Source organism: Macaca nemestrina, chromosome 8 (genome assembly GCF_043159975.1).
Source record: "Macaca nemestrina isolate mMacNem1 chromosome 8, mMacNem.hap1, whole genome shotgun sequence".
Lineage (NCBI taxonomy): Eukaryota > Metazoa > Chordata > Mammalia > Primates > Cercopithecidae > Macaca > Macaca nemestrina.
The window spans coordinates 112,090,688-112,116,619 of record NC_092132.1 but is presented as its reverse complement, the minus strand read 5'-3'; the positions used below and the strand labels follow the sequence as shown (position 1 = coordinate 112,116,619).

The window sequence follows — 25,932 nt, the reverse complement described above, 5'->3', positions numbered from 1 at the left end:
CCAGGGTTTGGAGCATGTTTCATAGCACAGATTCATAGCTTAGAAAATACATAATACGGTTTATATTCTTTTTTTTTTTTTCTTTGATTCGGAGTCCCACTCTGTCACCCAGGCTGGAGTGCAGTGATGCAATCTTGGCTCACTGCAAGCTCTGCCTCCTGGGTTCACGCCATTCTCCTGCCTCAGCCTCCCGAGTAGCTGGGACTACAGGCACCCGCCACCATGCCCAGCTAGTAGAGATGGGGTTTCACCGTGTTAGCCAAGATGGTCTGGATCTCCTGACCTTGTGATCCACCCACCTTGGCCTCCCAAAGTGCTGGGATTACAGGTGTAAGCCACCGCGCCTGGCCTAGATTCTTACAATTGAAATAATCTCATGATGTGAAACAATGATATCAACCTGCCCAGTTGAATTCAGACCATAAGATTTGTCCTTCCTGAAAGCTGTTCTATTTTCTGTGGCTGACTTTACAAAATATATCCTGGAGCAGGAGAGTTTGTAAAGAAAGGTAGGGAGTAATGGGACCACCTGTGAGGCTAGCAGGGAGGGGAGGAGAGAGGGGGCAGCTGAGGGAGGGCCTGGCGGGGCCAGGAAATACCTGCAAGAGGGCCTGGGAGTAGGTGATAGCACTTTAGCCTCAGGGATGTCTGAAGATAAATGGGATCACGTTAGTGTCAGGAAGAACAGAGGGAAAAAGATACTTTAATGGAAGATAATGGCATCTGACAGAGGAAAGAGATGAAGCATGGGATAAGAGTGCAAGACACAACCTAGGGAAAGTGGGGAGATGGGCATCTCAGAGGCCACCATTCCCGTGCAGAGGAAAGAAACGGCAGAGCAAAGGCTCAGGCTCCAGGGAGGTTGCCGGGCAGGTGTGAGGTGGCAGAGTGTGGCTGGGCAGAGGGAGCTGGAAGAGGGCTGTGTGCTTCTTAAGGGGTTCGAGGAGCTGGCTCGTTTGTGCTAGTGTGGGTCTTTCCACAAAAAGATGCAGAGTTTTGAATTCTCAGACTTTTGGAACCATTGCTGGTTTCCTACAAAATGGACAGACTACTGCTTTAGGGCTGAGCTAGTCCCACATGATGACTTGTTCAGGACGTTTTGCTGGCAGCAATAATTTCTACCCAACCACCTTAACTCTAACACAACTCTGTCAGGAAGCACAGATGCTCAGGGGCTTGGGGAGAAGTGACTAAAAGAGAAAACAAAAGAATCAAACAGAATAGAATTAAGGACAGGGGGAGAGAGGGAGAAGAAAAAAGGACTGTTGGATTTAGAAGCAGAAGACTGGAGAATTCAGGCATCTGGACAGAATCAGCTGTGGTTTTGGCCAATGGTAATTACACCACCACCTTAAATTTATAGCTCCCAGGGCAAAGACCCCAATTTTACAAATCTAGGTAACTCACACAAATTCCCAACAAAATAAGCTTTGAGATTCATCTAACCACATAACAAAAAAAAAAGTTTAAAAACCAAAGCAAACAAAATCAAGTTATTCAAGCAAAACCCCAAATTGCTTTGGTAAACCCAAATTCTAGTTGAGGTAAGTATCCTTCATTCTTTCAGTAAAGAGCCAAACGGCAGGGGTGGGGAACGGAGAAGTGAAAAAAGTTATCCTGTCCGCAGGAAGAGTCAGCAGATGAGGCCCTGTTCATGAACCCTCCAGTCACACGGAGGTCTTCAGTGTGGCCTCCCTAACAAATTTCTTTAATAAGCAGCACCATGCCTCTAAGGTTTATCCATCAAAAGGAAAAAAACTTAGTTAAGATTTAACTTTGTGGCCAGGCATGGTGGCTCACGCCTGTAATCCCAGGACCCTGGGAGGCTGAGGTGGGAAGATCACGAGATTAGGAGTTCGAGACCAGCCTGACCAACATGGTGAAACCCCGTCTCTACCAAAAATATAAAAATTAGCTGGTTGTGATGGTGGGTGCCTGTAATCCCAGCTACTCAGGAGGCTGAGGCAGGAGAATCACTTGAACCAGGGAGGCGGAGGTTGCAGGTGAGCCGAGATCACGCCATTGCATTCTAGCCTGGGCAACAGAGCGAGATTCCATCTCAAAAAAAAAAAAAAGAAAGAAAAAGATTTAATTTTGTCAGTGTTTTTCTTGATTTGTCCCATACTTTCAACACATCTAGTCAGATTTTCCTGACTAGAAAAATCTTAATTTCCGCTTGATGGAATTAAATCTTAGATATCTATCACAACTAAAAAGGTGAATTTTACAAATAACGATTATTTTTCTAAGGTAAATTTCCATTATATCTGACTATGCTGAGATATACATACGTTCCGTGAAGGTAAGTAAAATTCAATAATGACTATAGTTGCTGGAATAAAGGTGATCTTGAACCTGATTTTTTTTTTTTTTTCTTTTGAGACAGGGTCTGACTGTGTCGCCCACGCTGGAGTGCAGTGGCACAATCACAGCTCACTGCAGCCTCAATCTCCTGGGCTCAAGCAATCCTCCCACCTCAGCCTCCCAAGCAGCTAGGACTATAGGCATATGCCACCACGCCCAGCTAATTTTTTAATTTTTTTTGTAGAGACAGGGTCTCCCTATGTTGCCCAGGCTGGTCTCAAACTCCTGGGATCAAGAGGCCCCCATCTTGGGGGGCCTCCCAAAGTTGAACCTGACATCTTTACAACACAAAGCGTCAAGCTGAGAAGTAGGAGCTCCTTGGCATGTGTTACCGGCCTACAGTGCTTGGGACATATGGAATTTCTTAGTACACCAGGCTGCTTCTGATCAAATGCCTTCGGAACAAAATGAGATTGGGCCATTGTAAACTTGGTCAATAATCTCTAAATTCTGGGTGTTTAAGAAATGCAAGTGACAGGCCAGGCGTGGTGGCTCATGCCTATAATCCTAGCACTTTGGGAGGCGAAGGTGGGTAGATTGCTTGAGTTCAGGAGTTCAACGCTAGCCTGGCCAACATGGTGAAACCCTGTCTTTACTAAAAATACAAAAATTAGCCAGGTGTGGTGGCACATGCCTGTAGTCTCAGCTACTCCGGAGGCTGAGGTGAAAAAATAGCTTGAACCCGGGAGGCAGAGGTTGTAGTGAGTGGAGATCATGCCATTGCACTCTAGCCTAGGCCACAGAGCAAGACTCTGTCTCAAAAAAAAAGAAAAAGAAAAAGAAAAAAAAGATAAAATGTAAGTGACAAAATAAAGAACTCGGGAATCGTGGAATGTGGCTGTATTCTCAGTATACCAGCATCTTACCTCCTGCTGCAGGACTCTTCCTACAAGAGGATATGTCCTGTTGAAAGCAGAAGGTGGTAGAATTCCTCTCTAACCCTCTTCTCCCTAACCAAATTACCCGTATACATCAGCTGTCTGTTGTGCCGTCATCTCTACCTAGAGGCAAGCAGAGAAAGAATCCTGTCAGCTGCACTTAACACACGCCTGCCCGGAAGGTTCTTTTCTGTCGTAGCGAGGGAGGTGATGGGAGGACCCACAGGGCTGGGATCTGTGTCTGCCTAGGCCATGGGGAAATCACTCTGTCCAACCAGCCACTCTGCTTATTCACACAGTTCACACACCTCCACACTTCATCTAGACAACTTGAAACTGCAATAAAAGGTCACGCTATCACCAGGCAACACGTACATTATTTTTTGGCCAGAAAACAAAACAAACATACCAAATGGAGCTCCCAGAGGTAGAATCAGAAAATCAAAACAAAAGTCGACAAAAGGATGACAAATAATGTAAGAGACCAGAATTTCTTGAAACACACGCACTTAAGATTTATTTGGTAACTTCTTTAGAACTTAAACTGTGAATATAAAAGTTAGACTAATAAATATTATTTTTGACATCCAAGTTTTCAAAACATTGCCTCCTAATTGATGAAAAACCTTAAGAAAAAAATCTAAATCAACCTTCCTGGAAACTTAGACAACTTTCAAAGAACTCTAAAATAATAAAGCGCTGTTCTACAAGATCTTTTTCTGTATTTTCTGAAAATTATTCACTTAGCTGAAATCTATTTTAGCAACCAAATTTGCTCAAAAGTTGAGAAAATAAATGGTTGCCTGATATTTAAACACTTTAAAAATCATAAATTAATATGCAGAAAGCAAAAATAAGAAAGTAAATATGAAACATCCAACCAGTTTTTGAAAAGCCAAAGCAAAAATCACATTTATGGATATGGGCAAAGTACTGTAGGGAAGCGGGTCAGTGGGCGGATGTCCCATCGGCGTAGAGAAGAGGCTACTCACCAACCATGGCACTAACTTCCCCAGCCATGAGCGTCTCCACCGTCTCGTTGTACAGGTTCACGTCAATGATACCTTTGCGAATGGTTTCTCCTACTTTGGCTCCTAGTAATACGGAGCCGGTGGTTTCAAATATTGACGCTAAAATGCACGCCTGCCTCAAGGTCACCACACCAGAGCCCACGGCCGTACCAAAGGAGTTGGCAACATCGTTTGCACCAACAGAAAAGGCCAAGATGAAAGCTATGATGAAACCCAAAATGACCATCCACAAATACTCATCCATGGCCATTTTGGAAAGTGGGTGCCGGGTACTTTTCTTTTGCAGGAATATTTTAAATAAACAAAGCTTGAGGTTATAAACTTCGTAAGGCCAAGAGTTCTTGTAAACAGTGAGTTTGCTCTGGAAAGTGCTGGACAATGTTAGAGGCTGGACAAACTGCTAGCTGCTGGTTTGCAAACTACTGTCAGGACAGTTCATTTGGTTGTGTTCAGTCAGCGGTAAAACACATTCCATATTTTTCCTCCCGATCTGGGAAAGCTGTGATGTCTCCTCCTGTAGCAGAAAGGAAACAAAAGAAATCAATTATACTCAGCAACCTGTAACAGTTTGTTCTTTCAGAAATAAATGTTTTAAGCCTGCTAATGGGATCTAACTTTGGCATGTGACGGACCTAACCATAAAGCAATTCAAGGAAGATTATAATTAGGATAACCACCCCCAACCAAAAACAACAAAAAAACCTGGTTTCTAGAACTGTCAGGAGTTGAAGCATGCTTAATAACTACAGACTAATAGTAATCCTTACTAGGTTACATTGTTTTATGCAATTGGAAAAACATATTTGATCATTATTTTCAGCAAGGAACAATTGCCTCAAATGAGCAAAAGATTAAGAAATGAGAAATTTAGTTGCATGGTTTTTCAAATATGTGGAATGTGCCCAGTTTCCTGGAACAGCAATAACCAAATCTGAGTCTGTGATACCACTGGGTGTGGCCAACGACCCACCTCCACATTTATGCATACGCAATGAACACAGTATGTTATCATGCATGTGTCTGGTAGAGTTTACAGGCCTGGCGAGAGGTCACTTATCTGGGGGGTGACCAAGGCAGGAACTGATGGGCCCCAGAGAGGAACACAGAAGCCGGGAGAATGAGGCAATCCTATCACGATGCCACTATCCCATCTCACTAGGAGGTAAAGTTAGAGGCCCCACCAGGGTCAGGAAGACCCTTCAGGCCTCCTTGCAGCTCACTGGCCTCAGCTCCTCTCCCCTCCCCCATGATGCCCTGGTGTCACTGTCCCCTTGCAATCCCTTGGAAAGACCAGGCACATTCTCACCTCAGGGCTTTTGTACCTGAGGATCCCTCTGCAGGAAGAATCTTCCCCCACAGCTGCACGGCTCCCTCCTCCCTGCATTCAGGTGCCTGCTCAAATGTCAAATGTAAGAGAGGCCTCCCCTGACCCCAGAAGGAGCAGCCCTTCCCCCACGCCACTGTTCCTGCTTCTGAGAGGGAAAGGAGATGCCACAAGATACATCCATGAAGTAAAAATGTCACTGCAAGCTTCGTAATTATGGTATTCTATTATTGGAGAGCCAAGGCACTGTATATTTTCTTTGAATGGTATCAAGCATATAAACGCTTGAGTTGAACTGAATAAATACCACACCATATACAATATAATAATCTGACCCATCAATAACGTTATTTAAAGGGAAAAATCAGGACACACAATTTTATGTACACTGTGATTATGGCAATGTTGAAAATGCATATAAAAGGCTGGGTGCGACGGCTCACGCCTGTAATCTCAGAACTTTGGGAGGCCGAGGTGGTTGAATCACTTGAGGTCAGGAGTTCGAGACCAGCCTGGCCAACATGTGAAACCCCATCTTTACTAAAACTACAAAAATTAGCTGGGCCTGGTGGCAGATGCTTGTAATCCCAGCCACTCGGGAGGCTGAGGCAGGAGAATTGCTTGAACTTGGGAGGCAGGGGTTGCAGTGAGCCAAGATCATGCCACTGCACTCCAGCCTGGGTGACAAAGCGAGACTCCATCTCAAAAATAAAAAATAAAAATAAAAAATAATAATGCATATAAAAATACCAAAGAATATATACTAAAATTATAACAGAGGTTGAACAGCAAGGTTATAGACAATTTTTTCCCTTTCCTCCCCAAACTATATACTGTGGTTACATGTTTTTCAAATGAAAATAATAAACAAATATACAAATATATTGAGCATCATCAATGTGCAATGCTATAAGCACACAATGAAACAGAAAATATACACTGATAGTTGTTATCATTTCTAAGATTTTTCAGCCTATGCAATTTTGGAGATTCAGATCCCAAGTGAGACAAATGAAAAGACCACTCTAAGGGCAAAAGACAACATTCCACTGAAAGAGTATTTTATTAATATGACAGGCACACTAAATCTATACATGAAAATCAAAACTTTAAAAATTGGGGGCCAGTATGATCTATCTCAAGATATAAACAAATTCTTGATAAAATCTTGTTTGCCGGGCTACCTTGCCAATAGGGCAAACATGAACAATATTCAATTACTGACTGTGAAATATGGCAATGAACAAAAATGGATGTGGTCCTGGCACATCTGGGAAGTCCAGTGAAGGAAACAGACACTAATCATATCAACACATAAATGTCTATAAACTGGTGACAAGAACTATGCAGGTAGGAGATGGTGCCACACAGTGTTGTGAGAGCACAGCCGGTGGGACGTGGTGTAGCAGGCAGCAAAGGCTCACCTGAGACCTCAGACGGCCAGAGTCATGCTGGGCCTGGTGTGGGAGGTGCAGGGGGAACACTCATTCCAGATGGTTCTCATGGTGGGAAGGAGGGGCCTGGAGGCAGGCCAGGGTGAGAGGAACCAGGATGAAGGTCGGGTGGGTCTGGTTAAAGACTGGCCACCATGTGGACAGTGGGGTGCCACTGAAGGGTTTTAATCAGAGAGGGGTACTGGCGTGACCAGACTTGGCTTTTCTTTTTTTTGCTCTGTCACCCAGGCTGGAATGCAGTGGCACAAGCATGGCTCACTGCAGCCTTAACCTCCCAGGCTCAAGCGATCCTCCTGCCTCAGCCTTCTCAGTAGTTGGGACTAAAGGCATGTGCCACCATACCCTGCTAATTTTTAAATCTTTTGTAGAGATGGGGGTTGCCCTATGCTGCCACGGCTGGTCTCAAACTCCTATCCTCAAGTGATCCTCCTACCTTGGCCTCCCAAAGTGCTGGGATCACAGGTGTGAGACACCATGCCCGGCCCAGACTTAGGAATTTTTCTGTTGTTTTTGAGACAAAACAAAGTCTCACTCTGTCGCCCAGGCTGGAGTGCAGTGGCACAATCTTGGCTCACTACAACCTCTGCCTCCCGGGTTCAAGAGATTCTCCTGCCTCAGCCTCCTGAGTAGCTGGGATTACAGGCACCCGCCATCATGCCTGGCTAATTTTTTTGTATTTTTGTAGAGATGGCGTTTCACCACGTTGGCCAGGCTGATCTTGAACTCCTGACCTCAGGTGATCCACCCCACTTGGCCTCCCAAAGTGCTGGGATTACAGGCGTGAGCCACCACACCAGGGCCCAGAAGATCCTTCTGGCTGCAGTGTGGTGACCACATTGGATAGAAGGCAAGCAAAAACATGGAGGATGAGTCAGGAGCCCGTTGCATGGCTTAGGCATGAGACGAAGCATCTGGGACCAGGGTGTGGATGGTGGTGGGTGGGAGGGAATACCATGATTTAAGAGAACTGCAGTGGCAAAATCCAACAGGACCAGATGGTGGATTAAACATGGGGGTGGAGAGAGGATAGATGGTTTATGGAACTGAACTGAAAAATACCAAGTAGGTTTTTCTTCTCTTTCACATTGTTTTCAGTTTTGCTTTTTGGGGCTAGGATAGGGTCTGACCACAGGTGGGCTTTTCAATGGGTGAACCAGGCGGGTTTACTGTGTGTGTGTGTGTGTTTTTTTTTTTTTTTTTTTGAGATGAAGTTTTACTCTGTCGCCCACGCTGGAGTGCAGTGGCGTGATCTCTGCTCACTGCAAGCTCCGCCTCCCGGGTTCACACCATTCTCCTGCCTCAGCCTCCCAAGTAGCTGGGACTATAGGTGCCCGCCACCACGCCCAGCTAATTTTTTTGTTTTTTCAGTAGAGACGGGGGTTTCACCATGTTAGCCAGGATAGTCTTGATCTCCTGACCTCGTGATTCGCCCGCCTCAGCCTCCCAAAGTGCTGGGATTATAGGCTTGAGCCACCGTGCCCGGCCGGTTTATTGTGTCTTAATGGACGATTCCCTTGCTGTGCACCTTGAATATGGCAGTGGCTGGACTACTGTACATGTTGTCAAAACTCGTGAAACTCACACAGGTGAACCACAGGACCGCCGTGGGTGGGAAGAGTGGCGGGCACAAGCCCCCGGGCAGCTTCGCCCTGGCCTGGTTCTGCTTGGGGAGGTTGTTAATCACTTTGATGTTCCCCTTGGCACTGTGTCAGCCCAGAGATCCCCTCTCCTACTTAAACAGTCTTAGACAACTCATTTCCACAATTGTGCCTATGCTCTTTAACGCGGCTTTTCTCCTTCACACTCACACCCTCAGCCCACCAGCTTAAGTCCAGCAAGCACCTGCCTAAGGAGAAAGGCTTGCCACCTTCTTTCCTCTCTGTGGTTACAAAAGGAGCATTTGTTTCTCCTGTGTGGAGAAGGGCAATGAGCACAGGACCTGCAATCAGGGACTCTAGGTCCATTCCCGTCCGGCCAGCTCCTGGCTATGCAACCCTGGGTAAGTCACCTCAATGACTCACCTGAACCGTGGAGACTGTGGCAGATGCCTCGCCACCGGTTACATGCAAAGAAGGCCCAAGCTCAATTCCAGCAATCAATACGTGGTGACTATTACCATTCTTAGCAGATAAAGCCCTGGGGTGAAGGTCAGGAAGCATAAGGTCCTGTCGCAGTTCTGTTCCTCTCTAGTGGCTGACCCTGGGTACCTCACACACACTTTTTGAATTGCGGCATCTATAAAATGGGGATAGTGACAGCGCATGCACTTTACAGAATTATTGTGAGGATCAAACTTAATTGCGCAGAAGTGTTTCGCCTCAAGCAACTTGAAGTTACTGGCATCACTGTTGTCACAGGAAGAATAACAAACAAGAGGTTCCCAAATCCTTCTGAAAGGATCTTTCTCAGGCAGCCCTGTGCCCCACTCTCTTCCCAGTCCTGTGGGTTTCTCCAGCCTCCTCCCTTAGACCTGCTCTTCTTCCTCAACATGCAGACTCTGACCTTGTTTTTGGTTAAAGACTGACACACGTTGTGAGGGATAGGGACTTTCTTTTTTTTTGAGATGGAGTCTTGCTCTGTGGCCCAGGCTGGAGTGCAATGGCGCAATCTCGGCTCACTGCAACCTCCATCTCCCGGGTTCAAACAATTCTCCTGTCTCAGCTTCCCAAGTAGCTGGGATTACAGGCACGCCCCACCATGCCCAGCTAATTTTTGTATTTTTAGTAGAGACAAGGCTTCACCATATGGGTTGGTCAGGATGGTCTTGAACTCCTGACCTCGTGAACTGCCTGCCTCGGTCGGCCTCCCAAAGTGCTGGGATTACAGGCACGAGCCACTGCACCCAGCCTGGACAGGGACTTTTTAAGGGAAGAAGGGAGGCAAAGAGAAACACTAAAAGGGTGCTAAGAAAAAAACCACTCAACATGGTAAAGACACTTTGGAAAACTATTGGCAATTTGTTTTTCTTTTTTTTCTTTTTTTCTTTTTGAGATGGAGCCTTGCCCTGTCACAGGCTAAAGTACAGTGGCATGATCTCGGCTCACTGCAATCTCCACCTCCTGGGTTCAAGCAATTCTCTTGCCTCAGCCTCCCGAGTAGCTGGGACCATAGGTGCGCACCACCACGCCCAGCTAATTTTTGTATTTTTAGTAGAGACGGGGTTTCACCATGTTGGCCAGGATGGTCTCGATCTCTTGACCTTGTGATCCACCCGCCTTGGCCTCCCAAAGGGCTGAGATTACAGGTATGAGCCACCGTCCCCAGCCAATTGGCAATTTCTTTTCTTTCTTTTTTTTGAGATGTAGTCTCACTCTGTCGCCCAGGCTGGAGTGCAATGGTGCGATCTCTGCTCACTACAACCTTTGCCTCCCAGGTTCAAGTGATTCTCCTGTCTCAGCCTCCCCAGTAGCCAGGCCTGCACTACCTCCTCTGGCTAATTTTTGTACTTTTAGTAGAGACAGGGTTTCACCATGTTGGCCAGGCTGGTCTTGAACTCCTGACCTCAAGTGATCCACCCACCTTGGCCTCCCAGAGTGCTGGGATTACAGGCGTGAGCCACTGCGCCTGGCCAACTATCGGCAATTTCTTAAAAGTGCAGTGTACACTCACCACATGACCCAGCAGCCCCAATCTGGTGTGTAGTTACCCAAGAGAAACAACAACCCATGTCTACACAGGGAGTGCTCTGCTGTGCACCTTGAGTATGGTGGTAGCTGTGTTACTGCACGTGTTGTCAAAACTCACGAAACTGTTCACTCACAACTGCTGAGCTTTATTTATTGAGGTATATACAGTCTACCTCAAAAAAAGTGATCAGAAAAAATACTGGTCATAAAAGGTAATGTTCACTTTTGATATTTTCCCTTATCTATATTGCAAGCATTGCCCCCCACCTCCACCAAGTCCCCTAGGATGGTATGTAGATTACACAGTGAAAAAAAGAAAGAAAAAAAACGGTTCTCTTTTCAATGAGAAAAGGAATCTTCCACTGAGACACAGAAAACCCAGCCAGTTCACTCAGTCAAGTAAGGACTCAGGGAGGGGTGATGTACGTCACAGCACATTTGAAACAATGGCAGCGAGGAGACCGATCGAGGGGGCGCTGACTTAGTGCTGCAGACATGAAGCCCACAGAGAGGGGCTCGGGACGTGACTCTTCCGGGACCAGGGAAGAGAGGAAAGGCCTGCTCCAGAGCCAGCCAACAGACCTCTCTTCAAATCCACAAGGAAAAGAAAAGCCGGCTTTCCACAGACAAGCCTTCCAGATGGCTTCTAGAGGATCTCACGGTAGAAACCCATTTGTTAGTATTAAGTTTACGCAAATATAAACATTTCAGCTGAAAATCATTCCCATGGGGAACCACAGACTGAAGATCCTTTAAACCTGAAGTTCTGGGCACTTCATAGACCAAGACCTGCAAGGACGTCACTCAGAGAAAGTCTGAGTGTGGGCAAGCTACAATCACAGGGTCACTCTGAATCTGTGACCCCAAAGTCAACTCTGAAATCAGTTCTGCAAGGGTAACTGTCATGAATCTGTGATGAGAGGTTCTGTAATGGTATCTACCTAAGTACAGTTAGAAATGGTTTATACAGTTCTTTAAAATAATAATAATTTAAAAAGTAGCTATCTTCCTACTGAAATGGCTCTTAGCTGGGTGCAGTGGCTCATGCCTGTAATCTCAACACTTTGGGAGGCCCGAGGCGGGCCCATCACTTGAGGTCAGGAGTTTAAGACCAGCCTGGCCAACACAGCAAAACCCTGCCTCTACTAAAAATACAAAAATTAGCCAGCATGGCAGTGTGCATCTGTAATCCCAGCCACTCGGGAGGCTGAGGCAGGAGCATCACTTGAACCCGGGAGGCAGAGGTTGCAGCGACCTGAGATTGAATCACTGTACTCCAGCCTGGGTGACAGAGTGAGACCTTGTCTGGGAAAAAAAAAAGAAAAGAAAAGAAAAGAAAATGGTTCTTGTCCACTGACCAGGTCAGATGTACGGCAACTCCAGGGCCCTACTGTGAATGAGGAGCACTCAGTGGGGTATGGGTGCTCTTCATGACATCAGCCTCAACTGCTCAAGAAAATAGGCAAAGACTTTGAAATGTGGGCAAATAATGCAGACGTGGAATATAGTGTCATTTATTATGATCATAAAAAAGAAGAAACATCTAAATGTTCCCAGTCAGGGGTGTGGCTAAGGCAACTTCTTCTAAAAGATGAAATATTAGGTAGCCACTGCAATGATGTAACTTGAGAGATTTTCATGACACTGGAACATGGTGATCCTAGGGGAAACATGGGAACACACAATGACATTAGCCACATGGCCTCCGCTGTGTTTAAGAGAGTGTGGGCTAAGAGTTTCAGGAAATAAGCCCACAGGTTAATTGCACTTCTCTCTAGGTCTCTTTTTTTTTTTTTGACGTTATCCAAAATTTTCTACGATGTGCAATGACCACTTTATCACTGGAAGACCCTTCGAAACACTACATTTTTTTTAAAAAAGTTAGGAACATCACGCCTGTAATCCCAGCACTTTGGGAGGCCGAGGCGAGTGGATCACGAGGTCAGGAAATCGAGACCATCCTGGCAAACACGGTGAAACCCCGTCTCTACTAAAAATACAAAAAATTAGCCGGGCGTGGTGGCAGGCACCTGTAGTCCCAGGTACTCGGGAGGCTGAGGCAGGAGAATGGCGTGAACCCAGGAGGCGGAGCTTGCAGTGAGCTGAGATCGCGCCACTGCACTCCAGCCTGGGTGACAGAGCAAGACTCTGTCTCAAAAAAAAAAAAAAAAGTTAGGAACATATCACAAAAATAGGCTTAGTTTTCTTAAATAAACAAAATGAATTCACCATTAATCTATTTATGTTTTCAGCCGGGGCCTCAATTTTTCTCCAGGCTTACTACCTACGATGTAAAACGTAAAACACATTTTGTATTCTCTTTATTTATCTTTTTCACCATCAAGAATATCCTTTTGTCTAGTATTGGAGCGCTTAGTAAAAAGGTCTCTGCATGGTGTGGAGTCTTCTACTATATTCCAATTATTTATTTATTCCTTTGTTTTTATTTTTGAGGCAGAGTCTCAGTCTATTGTCTAGGCTGGAGTGCAGTGGCACGATCATGGCTCACTGCAGCCTTAAGCTCTTGGGCTCAAGTAATCCTCCTGTCTCAGCCTCCTGAGTAGCTGGGACTAGAGGCAAGCGCCACCACACCCAGTAATTTTTATTTTATTTTTTTACAGGTTGGAGGGGTCTCCCTATGTTGCCCAGGCTGGTCTCAAACTCCTGGGCTCAAGCAATCCTTCTACCTCAGCCTCTCTAGTAGCTGGGACTATGGGCACATGCCATCATGCTTGGATAATTTTGTTTTCTTTTTGGTAGAGACAAGGTCTCACTATGTTGCCCAGGCTGGTCTCAAACTCCTGGACTCAACTGATTCTCCTGCCTCAGCCTCCCAAAGTGCTGGGATTACAGACATGAGCCACTGTGCCCAGCCCTGTATTCAATTTATATTCCAAAGGGCCCACGATCAGTCACAAAGAGTCTTTCTCAGTTCTTCCCTCATCCTCCTTATGCTTCTCTTGAGGTTTGGCCCTCAGGACTGAACTGAATAGAAAATATCTCGATGATGCCAAGGACTCTGCTGGCCTCTTTTCTCTTGAAACTGTTTGAAGCTAATGCTTACAAGAAGCAACCTATAATTACGCTTTTATTCCTGTTTTGGTTTACAGAGTTAGAAGATCATAGAACATTAGGGTATGAAGGGACTTTAGCAGTAATCGAGTCCAATTTTGGTCATTTTAAAGATGTGGCTGCATCACTGAAAGTAGATTTAAACAATGAGTCCCTAAATGCACTATCTCCTTCCCATGAGTCCACACCACACCACACCACAGTAGGAGGCACTGAAATGAAAGCAATGCTGAGAAACTAGGAAGTGATGCTCCTGGCTGACACTTGCCAGGCCCTGATGATACGAGGTTCAACTCTGGGTGCTGAGGCTCCCTGGGTTCCTGGCCTAAGCTAGGGGTGGGCAGGGAGAGACATGGGAAGGAGGGAGGCTAATAAAGAGAATGGACTCACAAGAATGCTGCCGGGCCCTCACCCTTCAAAATTGTCAATATCAGATGACATCTTCTGGTCCTGTCCAAGTCTATTATTCTACATCAACCAGAGACCACAGGGCCAGGAAGAGGCCGTTTAGCCTGAAACTGTGAGCCACAGGATTGTCCTGTGGGGAGGGGTGGAAAATTCTGACCCTGTCTTGAGCAGTGCAGTCAACGGCCTTCGTGGACTTATGGAACATGAACAGACTTACTTTGCCATTTGGTTCTCTAGCTAAGATTCCTGCTTCGGACCCTGAGGGTTCAGCCTTCCCTGCCCTTTTTCCTTCCAGGTCTCATTCCTGCTCCATCCACGCTCCCTCTGCATTCTTCTCATTCCTACAGGGAAGTTTCTTCCCAGCCCTAAAGCTTCTGTGATATTTAGATGTTTTCCACACAGCCTCTTATTCTCTGGGAAGGCATTGCATAAATCTACAATAAATAAATCTAAGTGCATATATTTTTAAAGGAAAAGGAAATAAACAGCAAAAAATAATTAAAATGAGATAAAGTCAGAGGAGTTAGGATGATTTGGCCTGAAGAGGAAAAGATTTCCAAGGTCCGACATGACTTACATGGAAAATATTTTCTTTTTTAGTGGAAAGGCTGCCTCAGGATATCTAAGTGCCATCCTTGGTGACGTTCAAATGGAATCTGAATGACCGTATGACAGGTAATTATAAGATTTTATTTGTCATTTTCCTTTTACATTTATAATTCAATGAGTCAATGAAAAAGTTATTATTAGGAAATATATCAGCCTCTCTTTATCTAATTTGAGGACACAGCACAAGGAAACAGTCTTTCATGTAAGAAAAAAGACTATTATTTAGGCTGGGCAAGGTGGTTCATGCCTGCAATCCCAGTAGTTTGGGAGGTCAAGGTGGGCGGATCACTTGAGCCCAGGAGTTTGAGACCAGCCTGGACATCATGGCGAAACCCCATCCCTACTAAAAATACAAAAATTATCTACCTACCCAGGAGGCTGAGATGGGAAGATCACCTGAGCCTGGGAGGTCGAGGTTACAGTGAGACTGGAGTGTTGTCACTGCACTCAGCCTGGACGACAGAGTAGGACCCTGTCTTAAAAAAAACAAAACTGTATTTGGCTGGGCACAGTGGCTCATGCCTGTAATCCCAGCACTTTGGGAGGCCAAAGCAAGTGGATCACCTGAGGTCAGGGGTTCGAGACCAGCCTGGCCAACACAGTGGAAATCTCTCTACATGGTGAAAATTCATCTCTACTGAAAATACAAAAAATTAGCCAGGCGTGGTGGCGGGCCCCTGTAATCCCAGCTACTCAGGGGACTGAGGCAGGAGAATCACTTGAACCTGGGAGGCAGAGGTTGCAGTGAGCTGAGATTGTGCCATTGCACTCCAGCCTGGGCAACAAGAGTGAAACTCAGTCTCTTAAAAAAAAAAAAAAAAAAAAAATTGGGTCGGGCGCGGTGGCTCACGCCTGTAATCCCAGCACTTTGGGAGGCCAAGGTGGGTGGATCACTTCAGGTCAGGAGTTTGAGACCACCCTGGCCAACATGGTGAGACTCCGTCTCTACTAAAAATATAAAAATTAGCCGGGCAGGGTGGCGGGTGCCTATAATCTCAGCTACCAGGGAGGTTGAGGTAGAGGAATTGGTTGAACCCAGGAGGCAGAGGTTGCAGTGAGGCGAGATCATGCCACTGCACTCCAGCCTGGGTGACAAGAGCAAAACTCCATCTTAAAAACAAACAAACAAACTGTATTTGGATAGGAGAAACACATTTATAACAGAATAGGTTGCAGCCCACCGAAGTGAGCTCCCACTGGAAATGTGGACTCCCCAGCAGCAGAGACTTTTAAAGTAGATCATCGCCTTGCTGGAGAGTCTGAGGCATGCTACTGTCTGGAAGCAAGGGACAAGAACAGCCAAGCTTTATGAATTTATTCCCACTCTCTAACATAGAAAAGGTTCTTCAACATTTTCTCCTTTCTTCCTTTCCATATGTACCATAGATGGATTCCTCGCCCTCCCAGATATTCTAGATATTTTCTTCACTCATAACCAAAAATAGGGAGATATTCGTGAGCAAATTGCTTAACATACGAAACTTCTATCAAATGACAAACCTAGGATCACTGGTTCCAATTCTGTGCCCTGAAATGTTGGACTGTTTGGCTAAGTTCCAAGAGCTATATTAGGGAAATACTTTCCCTTCAGCGACAGTTTAAAATGGAACCATGTATGAAAATAGATATGGCTCTTACATGTTTATTTGCTAACTTTGTTTTGATTCTATTAGAGGTTCAATAAAAATATGGATGGTACTTATAAAACTTTTTGTTCCTGGTAAGACCGCATATTCTTTCCATTAATGCAACATTAATATAAACAGAGGAGCTGACAAATGAAATTATCTTAACTCCTTTCCATGCTCAACTTACAGCCCCATATTTCTTGTTATCATTCCAGAGATTCTTAAGCAATTGTTCTTAGCCAGCAGAAAAAGCAACAGAGGACAAATGATTATTAAGTTGATCTAGGCAGCCTCTTCCTCTTTGCCATTCTCCCAACAGATTTGGAAGAATCTGTTCAAGTCTCTGAAGTGCTTCATCAGAAATCTGAAAACCTGATTCCACTCCACTAATAACTTGCTAAATTGGCAGTATAAACAGGCTAAACAAGGCAATATAGTCCCAAGAACGTTCATTTGATCGGTAAGTCAGGTAGAAATTTAGCAGCTCCTCTCATCTTCTGTGGAGACTACTAAGAGTGAAATCTTTTTACTAAATTAAGAAACCATGAACACTGGTTTGATATTATTAATACCTTCACAAAACCGTGGGATGACAGTTAAAAAACACAATACAGAAAAGACATTTTATAAGATTTCTTTGAAAACTATTTCCTCACTCTGAGAATGCTCATGGCTCTTAATTCCTTATGCACGATAAAGATCATCTCTCTTGCACTCTGTGCTTTCCAAGCTATCTTCGAGCTTTGCAGGAGAGGCCATGGGGGCAGAATGGGGTGTAGTCCCACGGTGTCCCCTGACAGATACAGTGTGCAGTCTGATGAAGTGTGGGTGGGTGTGGTTTATGGCTGGCAGCCACCATGATCCAAGAGAGCCTGACTTGGGAGGGCAGCCAGGCAGCTAAAGGCTGCTCCCAGATCATGCAGGAGCGCTTGGGTCTGGCCTTCCAGACCCCCAGGGCATTCAGCCAGCCGGGTGCTCTGCTTGCTGGTCTACATGCAGCCACTAAGCATCTCGGCCACACAGCTGGCCCTGAGACATCAGCAGTACAAAAATGCCTCCAGGCCAAGAGTGAAACAGGGCACAGGACTAAGCACAAGGCCTGCATTTGGACCAAAGGGCACCCTGGCAAACCTAGGCCCGGAGTGAGCCCTCGAAACTGTGGGCGGGAGGTGCTAACAGCCCAGCCTCCAGCCTACCTTTCCTCCTTCCCCAGAGGTCAGGACAATCACAGCCCTTCCCTTCTCCCACCCACTGTGCCTGTAAAGGGGGGCTGAGATGACCAGGCATCAGAGTCACTCATTTATTTCCTCACCGCTTGTCTCACTGCATGGAATGTTCAGGGAGGTCAGCTGATTTCCCTAGGTACACTCATGGGGTGATGGACCCAATGCATACAAATAAAAGACCCAGAAAGCACCCCCCTCCAAAAAGAGGGGAGCTTGTCAAGCTCCCTGTGCCTGCATTTTTCCTTCAGAAAACTTGGGGCTAGGCCGAACGCAGTGGCTCACGCCTGTAATTCCAGCACTTTGGGAAGTCAAGGCGGGTGAATCGCCTGAGGTCAGGAGTTCGAGACCAGCCTGGCCAACATGGTGAAACCTCATCTTTACTAAAAATACAAAAATTAGCCAGGTGTAGTGGCAGGCACCTGTAATCCCAGCTACTCAGGAGGTTGAGGCAGGAGAATCGCTTGAACCTGGGAGGCAGAGGTTGCAGTGAGCCGAGACTGTGTCATTGCATTCCAGCCTGGGCGACAAGAACAAAACTCATCTCAAAAAAAAAAAAAAAAAGGCCAGATGCGGTGGCTCACACCTGTAATCCTAGCACTTTGGGAGGTCAAGGCGGGCAGATCACAAGATCAAGAGATTGAGACCATCCTGCCCAACATGGTAAGACCTCATCTCCACTAAAAATAGAAAAATTGGCTGGGTATGGTGGCGTGGCGCATGCCTGTAATCCCAGTCACTCGAGAGGCTGAGGCAGGAGAATCACTTGAACCTGGGAGGCAGAGGTTGCAGTGAGCCGAGATCATGCTGCTGCACTCCAGCCTGGCGACAGCAAGACTCAGTCTCAAAAAAAAAAAAAAGAAAAGAAAAGAAAAGAAAACTTGAGTCTAGAGAGATTGTTTCAAGAACAGCATACAACTTTCTTATAGACTGGAGGGCAACCAGACAGAAGGTGCTCTTTCATGATATTTTAAATTAGTTAAGAAAGAAAAAGGAATATGTAATTATATTGTCTTTTATCATTAACTACTTATCTTTAGCAGAGCTGTGTGTGTGTATGTGTGGACTCAAATCACTGTCTAGTGTCACTTCCTTTCAGCCTAAAGAACCTCCTTTAGTATTTTTATTTACTTTTTTCTTTTTTGACACCCAGGTTGGAGTGCAGTGGCACGATCATCATGATCACGGCTCACTGCAGCCTTGATCCTCCTGCCTCAGCCTCCCAACTAGGTGGGACTACAGGTGTGTGCCAATGTGCCTCGCTAGTTTTTTTGGTAGAGATGGGGTTTCACTATGTTGTCCAGGCTGGCCTAGAGCTCCTGGGCTCAAGCGATCCTCTGGCCTTGGCCTCCCACAATACTGGGATTCCAGGCATGAGCTGCCGCATCTGCCTTCCTCTAGTGAGGTAGGTCTGCTAGTTATTTGTGTGGCAGTGTTTTTATTTTGTCTTACTTTTGAAAGACAGTTTTGCTGGATGTAGGATTCTTTTTTTTTTTTTTTTTGAGACGGAGTCTCGCTGTGTCTCCCAGGCTGGAGTGCAGTGGCGTGATCTCGGCTCACTGCAAGCTCCGCCTCCCGGGTTCACGCCATTCTCCCGCCTCAGCCTCCCAAGTAGCTGAGACTACAGGCGCCCGCCACCACGCCCGGCTAGTTTTTTGTATTTTTAGTAGAGACGGGGTTTCACCATGTTAGCCAGGATAGTCTCGATCTCCTGACCTCATGATCCACCCGCCTCGGCCTCCCAAAGTGCTGGGATTACAGGCTTGAGCCACCGCGCCCGGCCTGGATGTAGGATTCTTTCAGCACTTTAATATGTCATCCACTGCCTCCCAGTCTCACTGCCTCTGATGGAAGTCAGCTGTCCATCTTCCTTGAGTTACACTGGACTTGACAGTCACTTCTCTCTTGCGGGTTCCAAGAGTTTTTCTTTGTCTCTTAAATTTCTGACTGCAGTATGTCTGTGTCTATCCTAACTGAATTTGGCTAAGCTGTCTGGATGTGTACATTAGTGTTCTTCATCAAATTTGGGAAGTTAAATTACTACAGAACATTTTTATTTTTTATCTTTTTGAGACAGAGTCTTGCTCTGTTGCCCAGGCTGGAGTGCAATGGTATGATCTCAGCCCACTACAACCTCCACCTCCTGGGTTCAAGTGATTCTCCTGCCTCAGCCTCCTGGGCAGCTGGGATTACAGACATGTGCCACGACGTAGGGCTAATTTTTGTATTTTTGTAGAAACAGGGTTTCACTATGTTAGCCAGGCTGGTCTGGAACTCCTGACCTCAAGTGATCCACCCACCTTGGCCTCCCAAAGTGTTGGGATTATAGGCGTGAGCCACCGCACCTGGCCATGATTATTTTTAAGTGTTGAAATATTGTTTTCTGCACCTTCTCTGTTGGTTCTCCCGCTGATGCACTGAATGGTGGCCCACATTTCTCTGGCTCTGTTCATTTTTCTTCATTCCTTACAGCAACATCTCTATTGCTTCATTCCTTACAGCAACATCTCTTTCTTCTGACAACTCTAATTTACTGCAGAACCTCTCTAGCGAATTTTTCATCTTGGTTATCATACTTTTCAACTGCAGAGTTTCTTTTAAAAAATGTTTTTAAATTGTGGTAAAATATACATTGCATAACATTTACCATCTTAACCATTTAAAGTGTATGGTTCAGTGGCATTAGGTATATTCACATTGCTGTGCAACCACTGCCACCATCCAGCCACAGAACTCCTTTCATTTTCAAAACTGAAACTCTGTACCCATTAAACAATAAGTTGCCATTCTCGCCTTTCCCCAACCCCTAGCCACCAACATTCCAACCTCGGCCTCTATGAATCTCACTGCCTAAGGACCTCAGATGAGTGGAACGACACAGCATTTGTCCTTTTGTGACTAGTTTATTTCACTTAGGGTTCATCCACGTTGCAGCATGTATGAGGATTTCCTTCCTTTTTGAGACCGAGCAATATTTCCTTGTAGATGTAGACCACACTGTGTTTATCTATTCATCCATCAGCGGGCATTTGTGCTGCGACTTTTGGCGACCGTGAATAACACTGCTTTTTTTTTTTTTTTTTGAGACAGAGTCTCCCTCTGTCGCCCAGGCTGGAGTACAGTGGGTTGATCTTGGCTCACTGCAACCTCCGCCTCCTGGGTTCAAGCAATTCTGAGTAGCTAGGAGTACAGGCGCACGCCACCACGCCCGGCCATTTTTTTTTTTTTTTTTTTGTATTTTTAGTAGAGACGGGGTGTCAGCACGTTGGTCAGGCTGGTCTCGAACTCCTGACCTCGTGATCCGCCTGTCTCAGCCTCCCAAAGTGCTGGGATTACAGACGAACACTGCTATTAAAATGGGTATACAAATATCTCTCCGAGACCAGACTTTCAGTCCTTTTGGATACATACCCAGAAGTGGAATTGCTGGATGTGGTAATTCTAAGTTTAAGTTTTTGAGGAACTGTCATACTGTTTTTGACAGCAGCCTCACCATTTAGTATTCTCACCAATAGTGTACAAGGGTTCCAATTTCTCATTACCCTCATCAACACCTGTTATCTTCTGTAGGTTTTATCTTTTTATATGATAGCCATCCTAATGGGTGGAGGTGGTATCTCACTGCAGTTTGATTTTCATTTCCCAAATAATTTGTGATATTGGGCATCTTTTCACATGCTTATTGGTCGTCTGTATTGTCTTCTTTGGGGAAATGTCTATTAAAGTCCTGTGCCCATTTAAAAAATCAGGTCATTTGCTTTTTGTTTTTGACTTATAGGAGTTCTTTTTTTTTTTTTTTTGAGACGGAGTCTTGCTCCGTCTCCCAGATTGGAATGCAATGGCACAATCTCGGCTCACAACAACCTCCGCCTCCTAGGTTCAAGGGATTCTCCTGCCTCAGCTCCCAAGTAGGTGGGATTACAGGCATCTGCTACCATGGCCAGCTAATTTTGCATTTTTAGTAGAGACAGAGTTTTGCCATGTTGGCCAAGCTGGTCTCAAACTCCTGACTTCAGGTGATACACCCACTTCGGCCTCCCAAAGTGCTGGGACTACAAGCGTGAGCCACCACGCCTGGCCGAGTTGTAGGAGTTCTTTATGTATTCTGGGTCCTTATTAGGTATAAATTTGTAAATATTTTCTCCCATTTGAAAGGTTGCCTTTTCACTCTGTGGTATCGTTTGATACACATAAGCTTTTAATTTTGATATAGTCCAATATTCCTACTTTTGTTGCCTTGTGCTTTTGGTGTCTCCAAATGGTTTTTGTTGTTGTTGTGTTTTGAGACACAGTCTCGCTTTGTTTCCCAGGCTGGAGTGCAGTGGCACAACCTCAGCTCACTGCAACCTCCACCTCCCGAGTTCAAGTGATTCTCCTGCCTCAGCCTCTCAAGTAGCTGGGATTAAGGTGCGTGCCACCACACCTGGCTCATTTTTGTCTTTTCAGTAGAGACAGGGTTTCACCATGTTGGTCAGGCTGGTCTCGAACTCCTGACCTCAGGATCCGCCTGCCTCGGCCTCCCAAAGTGCTGGGATTACAGGCATGAGCCACCGCGCCCGGCCAGGTTCTTTTTTTATTTTATAATTTCTATCTCTTCATGAATATTCTCTATTTGATGAGTCTGCCAGCATACCTTCTTTTCATTATTTAAACATGGTTTCCTTTAGTCTGTGAACGTATGTGTAATGGCTGCTCTGAAGACTGTCTGTTAAGTTCAGTATCTGGGCCCCCTCAAAAGCCGTCTCCACTGTCTGCCCCCCACCCCGCCCTGTGTGTGTTTCACACGAGCTAGTTTCTTTACATGTCTTATAATTTTTCATTGAAAACTGGATCTTTTAAATAATAAACTATAACAATTCTGCTCACTCATACTCCCACTTCCCAGAGGCCTGCAGCTGTCACTTAATTGTGTGGGTACTTGGTTGAACTATTAATGATTCTCTGAAGTCTATTCTCCTACAGTGTGCAGCTGCCAGCCCCACTCAGATTTTCCCCTTGTTTTTATATTTTAGTGCAATTTGCTAGGGATTACTTGTGGGACAGCACAAGCCACTTAGTGGCCAGAGGTTGCGCTTAAGCCCCCGTAGCCTGCAAAGTTTCACCCTTGACCACAGCTGTGTGTGGCTCGAAGACTCCTTCCACAGTTCAGGGAGTAAGGGTTGAAGGCAGGGTCTGAATAAAGGGGCAGCTCAAGAGGGGTCTTCAGGGAGCTGAAGTTATTGTGTATCCTGTTTGTGGTGGTGGTCACAAAAATCTGTGCATGTGTACAAACTCACAAAACTGTATACCAGAAAAAGCAAATTCTACCATGTGCAAATAAAAAAAAAAAAACAGGATTTGCTGTTAGAAAAATATACTTTTATATCTGTATTGGTCTTACAAAGCTGGATTCAATTTGATTGCTTGAGTTCTTAGAAGTTCACTGCTTACTAGTTAGTGGGGACATAGAAAACAGAAGCTTTCTTATACCACTGCTCGCTGAGGATAACTTCTTCTCAGAATACAATACAAATATAAACTTAAAAAATTATCATTATAATAGTTAATAGTATGATACTGTCAGGCTTTTATATCTGACCAGGAGACATTTCTTCTGGATGAGGCTTTTGAGTCTTTTCTCTTCAAGTAAAAACTCTGGATTTTGGCTGGGTGTGGTGGCTCATGTCTGCAATCCCAACACTTTGAGAGGCCCAGGTGGGTGGGTCACTTGAGGTCAGGAGTTCAAGACCAGCCTGGCCAAAATGGTGAAACCCTGTCTGTACTGAAAATACAAAAATTAGCCGGGCATGGTGGCATCCACCTGTAATCTCAGCTTCTCAGGAGGCTGAGGCGGGAGAATTGTTTGAACCCGGGAGGTGGAGGTTGCAGTGAGCCAAGATCCTGCCACTGTACTCCAGCCTGAGAGACAGAGTGAGACTCCGTTTCAAAAACAAAAACAAAAAACCCCAAAACTCTGGATTTACTTAATTGTTGCTGACATGCCTCACGGGCCTGAAGACACTATGCTTAAAGATTAGGGGGAAACCAAACAAATGTAAAAAAAAGCAGAGGTGGCAAAAATCAGGCCCAAGAGAAGGAGGTGCGTTGCCAGGCGCTCTGCCCTCTAAGTCCCTAGGGACACTTAACCACACAGCAGCCAAGGCAGAAAGTGACAGAACATCCCAGTGATTCCCTCTTCCTCTGACAGCTGCCACTTTAATTTCAAGTCAGGTCTCAGGCAATCACTCTTTTAAAAACCTTTATAACAAATGAGCTCTTTCATAACTCCTAACATCTATGTTAACTACATTCATCTCTCTTACTTTTGCTTTTAGTCTTCAGAGTAAAGATAAAAACAAATAAGCAAAAAACAAGTAAACAAAAAAAAGATAAAAAAGAGGGAAATAAATGCAATTCAAGTTTTTAAGTTGAGATCCACTCTCTTCTTCCTCTTATAAAAGTCACCCTCTTTCAGGCTAGTGTGGTGGCTCACGCCTATAATCCCAGCACTTTGGGAGGCCAAGGCGGGCAGATCACCTGAAGTCAGGGGTTAGAGATCAGCCTGGCCAACATGGCGAAACCCCGTCTCTATCAAAAATACAAAAATTGGCCGGGCACGGTGACCCACGCCTGTAATCCCAGAACTTTGGGAGGCTGAGGCGGGCGACTCACGAGGTTAGGAGTTCAAGACCAGCCTGGCCAACAGTGAAACCCCGTCTCTACTAAAATAAAATTAGCCAGGCACGGTGGCACATGCCTGTAGTCTCAGCTACTCAGGAGGCTAAGGCGGGAGAATCGCTTAAACCAGGGAGGTGTAGGTTGCAGTGAGCCGAGATCACACCACTGCACTGCAGCTTGGGCAACAGAGTGCGACTTTGTCTCAAAAAAAAAAAAAAAAAAAAAATTAGCTGGGCATGGTGGCAGGCACCTGTAATCCCACCTACTTGGGAGGCTGAGGCAGGAGAATCGCTTGAACGTGGAAGGCAGAGGTCGCAGTGAGCCGAGATCGTGCCACTGCACTCCAGCCTGGGTGACAGAGTGAGACTCCATCTCAAAAAAAAAAAAAAAAAAGTCACTCTCTTTCTCTTGATGACCACCAGTTTTCCTGCCTTGTCCAACATAGTCTACAGTCTCAGAAAATCCTTTTTATCTGGCTCTATCCCTTCTAAGGAAGTAAGAAGACTCCTTCTTCTTTTAAGGCATTCAACTTGCCAAGTAACCAAATTTTAACACCTACTATTCCATCGTGATGTGGCGTTGTGCACGTCTACACTCACATGGTGTGCAGGAGAGCTTTGGGACTCAACTCAGTTGGAACTACTTGGCAGCCAGGACATGCTGATGTCCTAGGAACTGTCCCCCCACAATCTCACTGGGAACAGTACTCGATTCATTGAATATCTGACTGATGAGTGAAGGTGTTCACCCACACCTCTTTCTTCCCCCCAGAGAAAATGAAGATGCGCCTGGCCGGGCGCAGTGGCTCAGGACTATAATCCCAGCACATGGGAGGCCGAGGCGGGCGGATCACGAGGTCAGGAGTTCAAGACCAGCCTAGCCAGCATGGTGAGACCCTGTCTCTTCTAAAGATACAAAAAATTAGCTGGGCGTGGTAGTGGGCGCCTGTAATCCCAGCTACTCAGGAGGCTGAGGCAAGAGAACTGCTTGAACCCAGGAGGCAAAGGTTGCAGTGAGCTGAGATCGTGCCATTGCACTCCAGCCTGGGTGACAGAGCAGGACTCTGCCTCAGAAAAAAAAAAAAAGAAAAAAGAAAACGAAGATGCGCCCATGCAAGGCGTGTCTTCACTTCCTAAGGAAGTAATACGGCAGAGAGGAATGTCATGACTACTCCTCTCGTATACTTGCAGTAGAAAGACACAGGACGATGAAGAAAGGAAGGGGAGCATAAAAAGAAGAGCATTCCTCATATGGATGACAAATGTAAAGGTGAAACTTGAAAAACCAGCTTTCTCAGTTCCGAGCATTCCAGGAAACACTCTTCTATGAGTAACAAAGGCTCTAAACTAAAGGCTAGGCCAAAACATGGTAGCACATGATTCCAGATTCCTTTTAGTTTATCAAGGCACTTGGTTTTCTTTTCTTTTTTTTTTTTTTCCGAGATGGAATCTCGCTCTGTCGCCCAGACTGGTGCGCAGTGGTGCCATCTCAGCTCACTGCAAGCTCCGCCTCCCGGGTTCACGCCGTTCTCCTGCCTCAGCCTCCCAAGTAGCGGGACTACAGGCGCCTGCCACCATGCGCCCTGCTAATTTTTTGTATTTTTAGTAGAGATGGGGTTTCACCGTGTTAGCCAGGATGGTCTCGATCTCCTGACCTCA

General features: G+C 45.7%; 1 protein-coding gene across 15 annotated transcripts in view; it reads right to left on the bottom strand.

Moving 5' to 3' along the window:
- The window catches only part of LOC105476518 (solute carrier family 20 member 2), a 127,861-nt gene that overhangs the window by 52,089 nt on the left and 49,840 nt on the right, over nt 1-25,932 (bottom strand). For 13 of the 15 annotated variants that reach the window (XM_071068323.1, XM_071068318.1, XM_071068319.1 and 10 more), the window contains one exon: nt 4,235-4,787. In XM_071068323.1, the coding sequence (XP_070924424.1) occupies nt 4,235-4,523 (289 nt within the window). In that variant the 5' untranslated portion in view covers nt 4,524-4,787. Of the gene's footprint in view, nt 1-3,230; nt 3,366-4,234; nt 4,788-5,595; nt 5,617-25,932 lie in introns of those variants that run through there. The other 2 variants (XM_071068317.1, XM_071068326.1) reach the window with 2 other exon arrangements.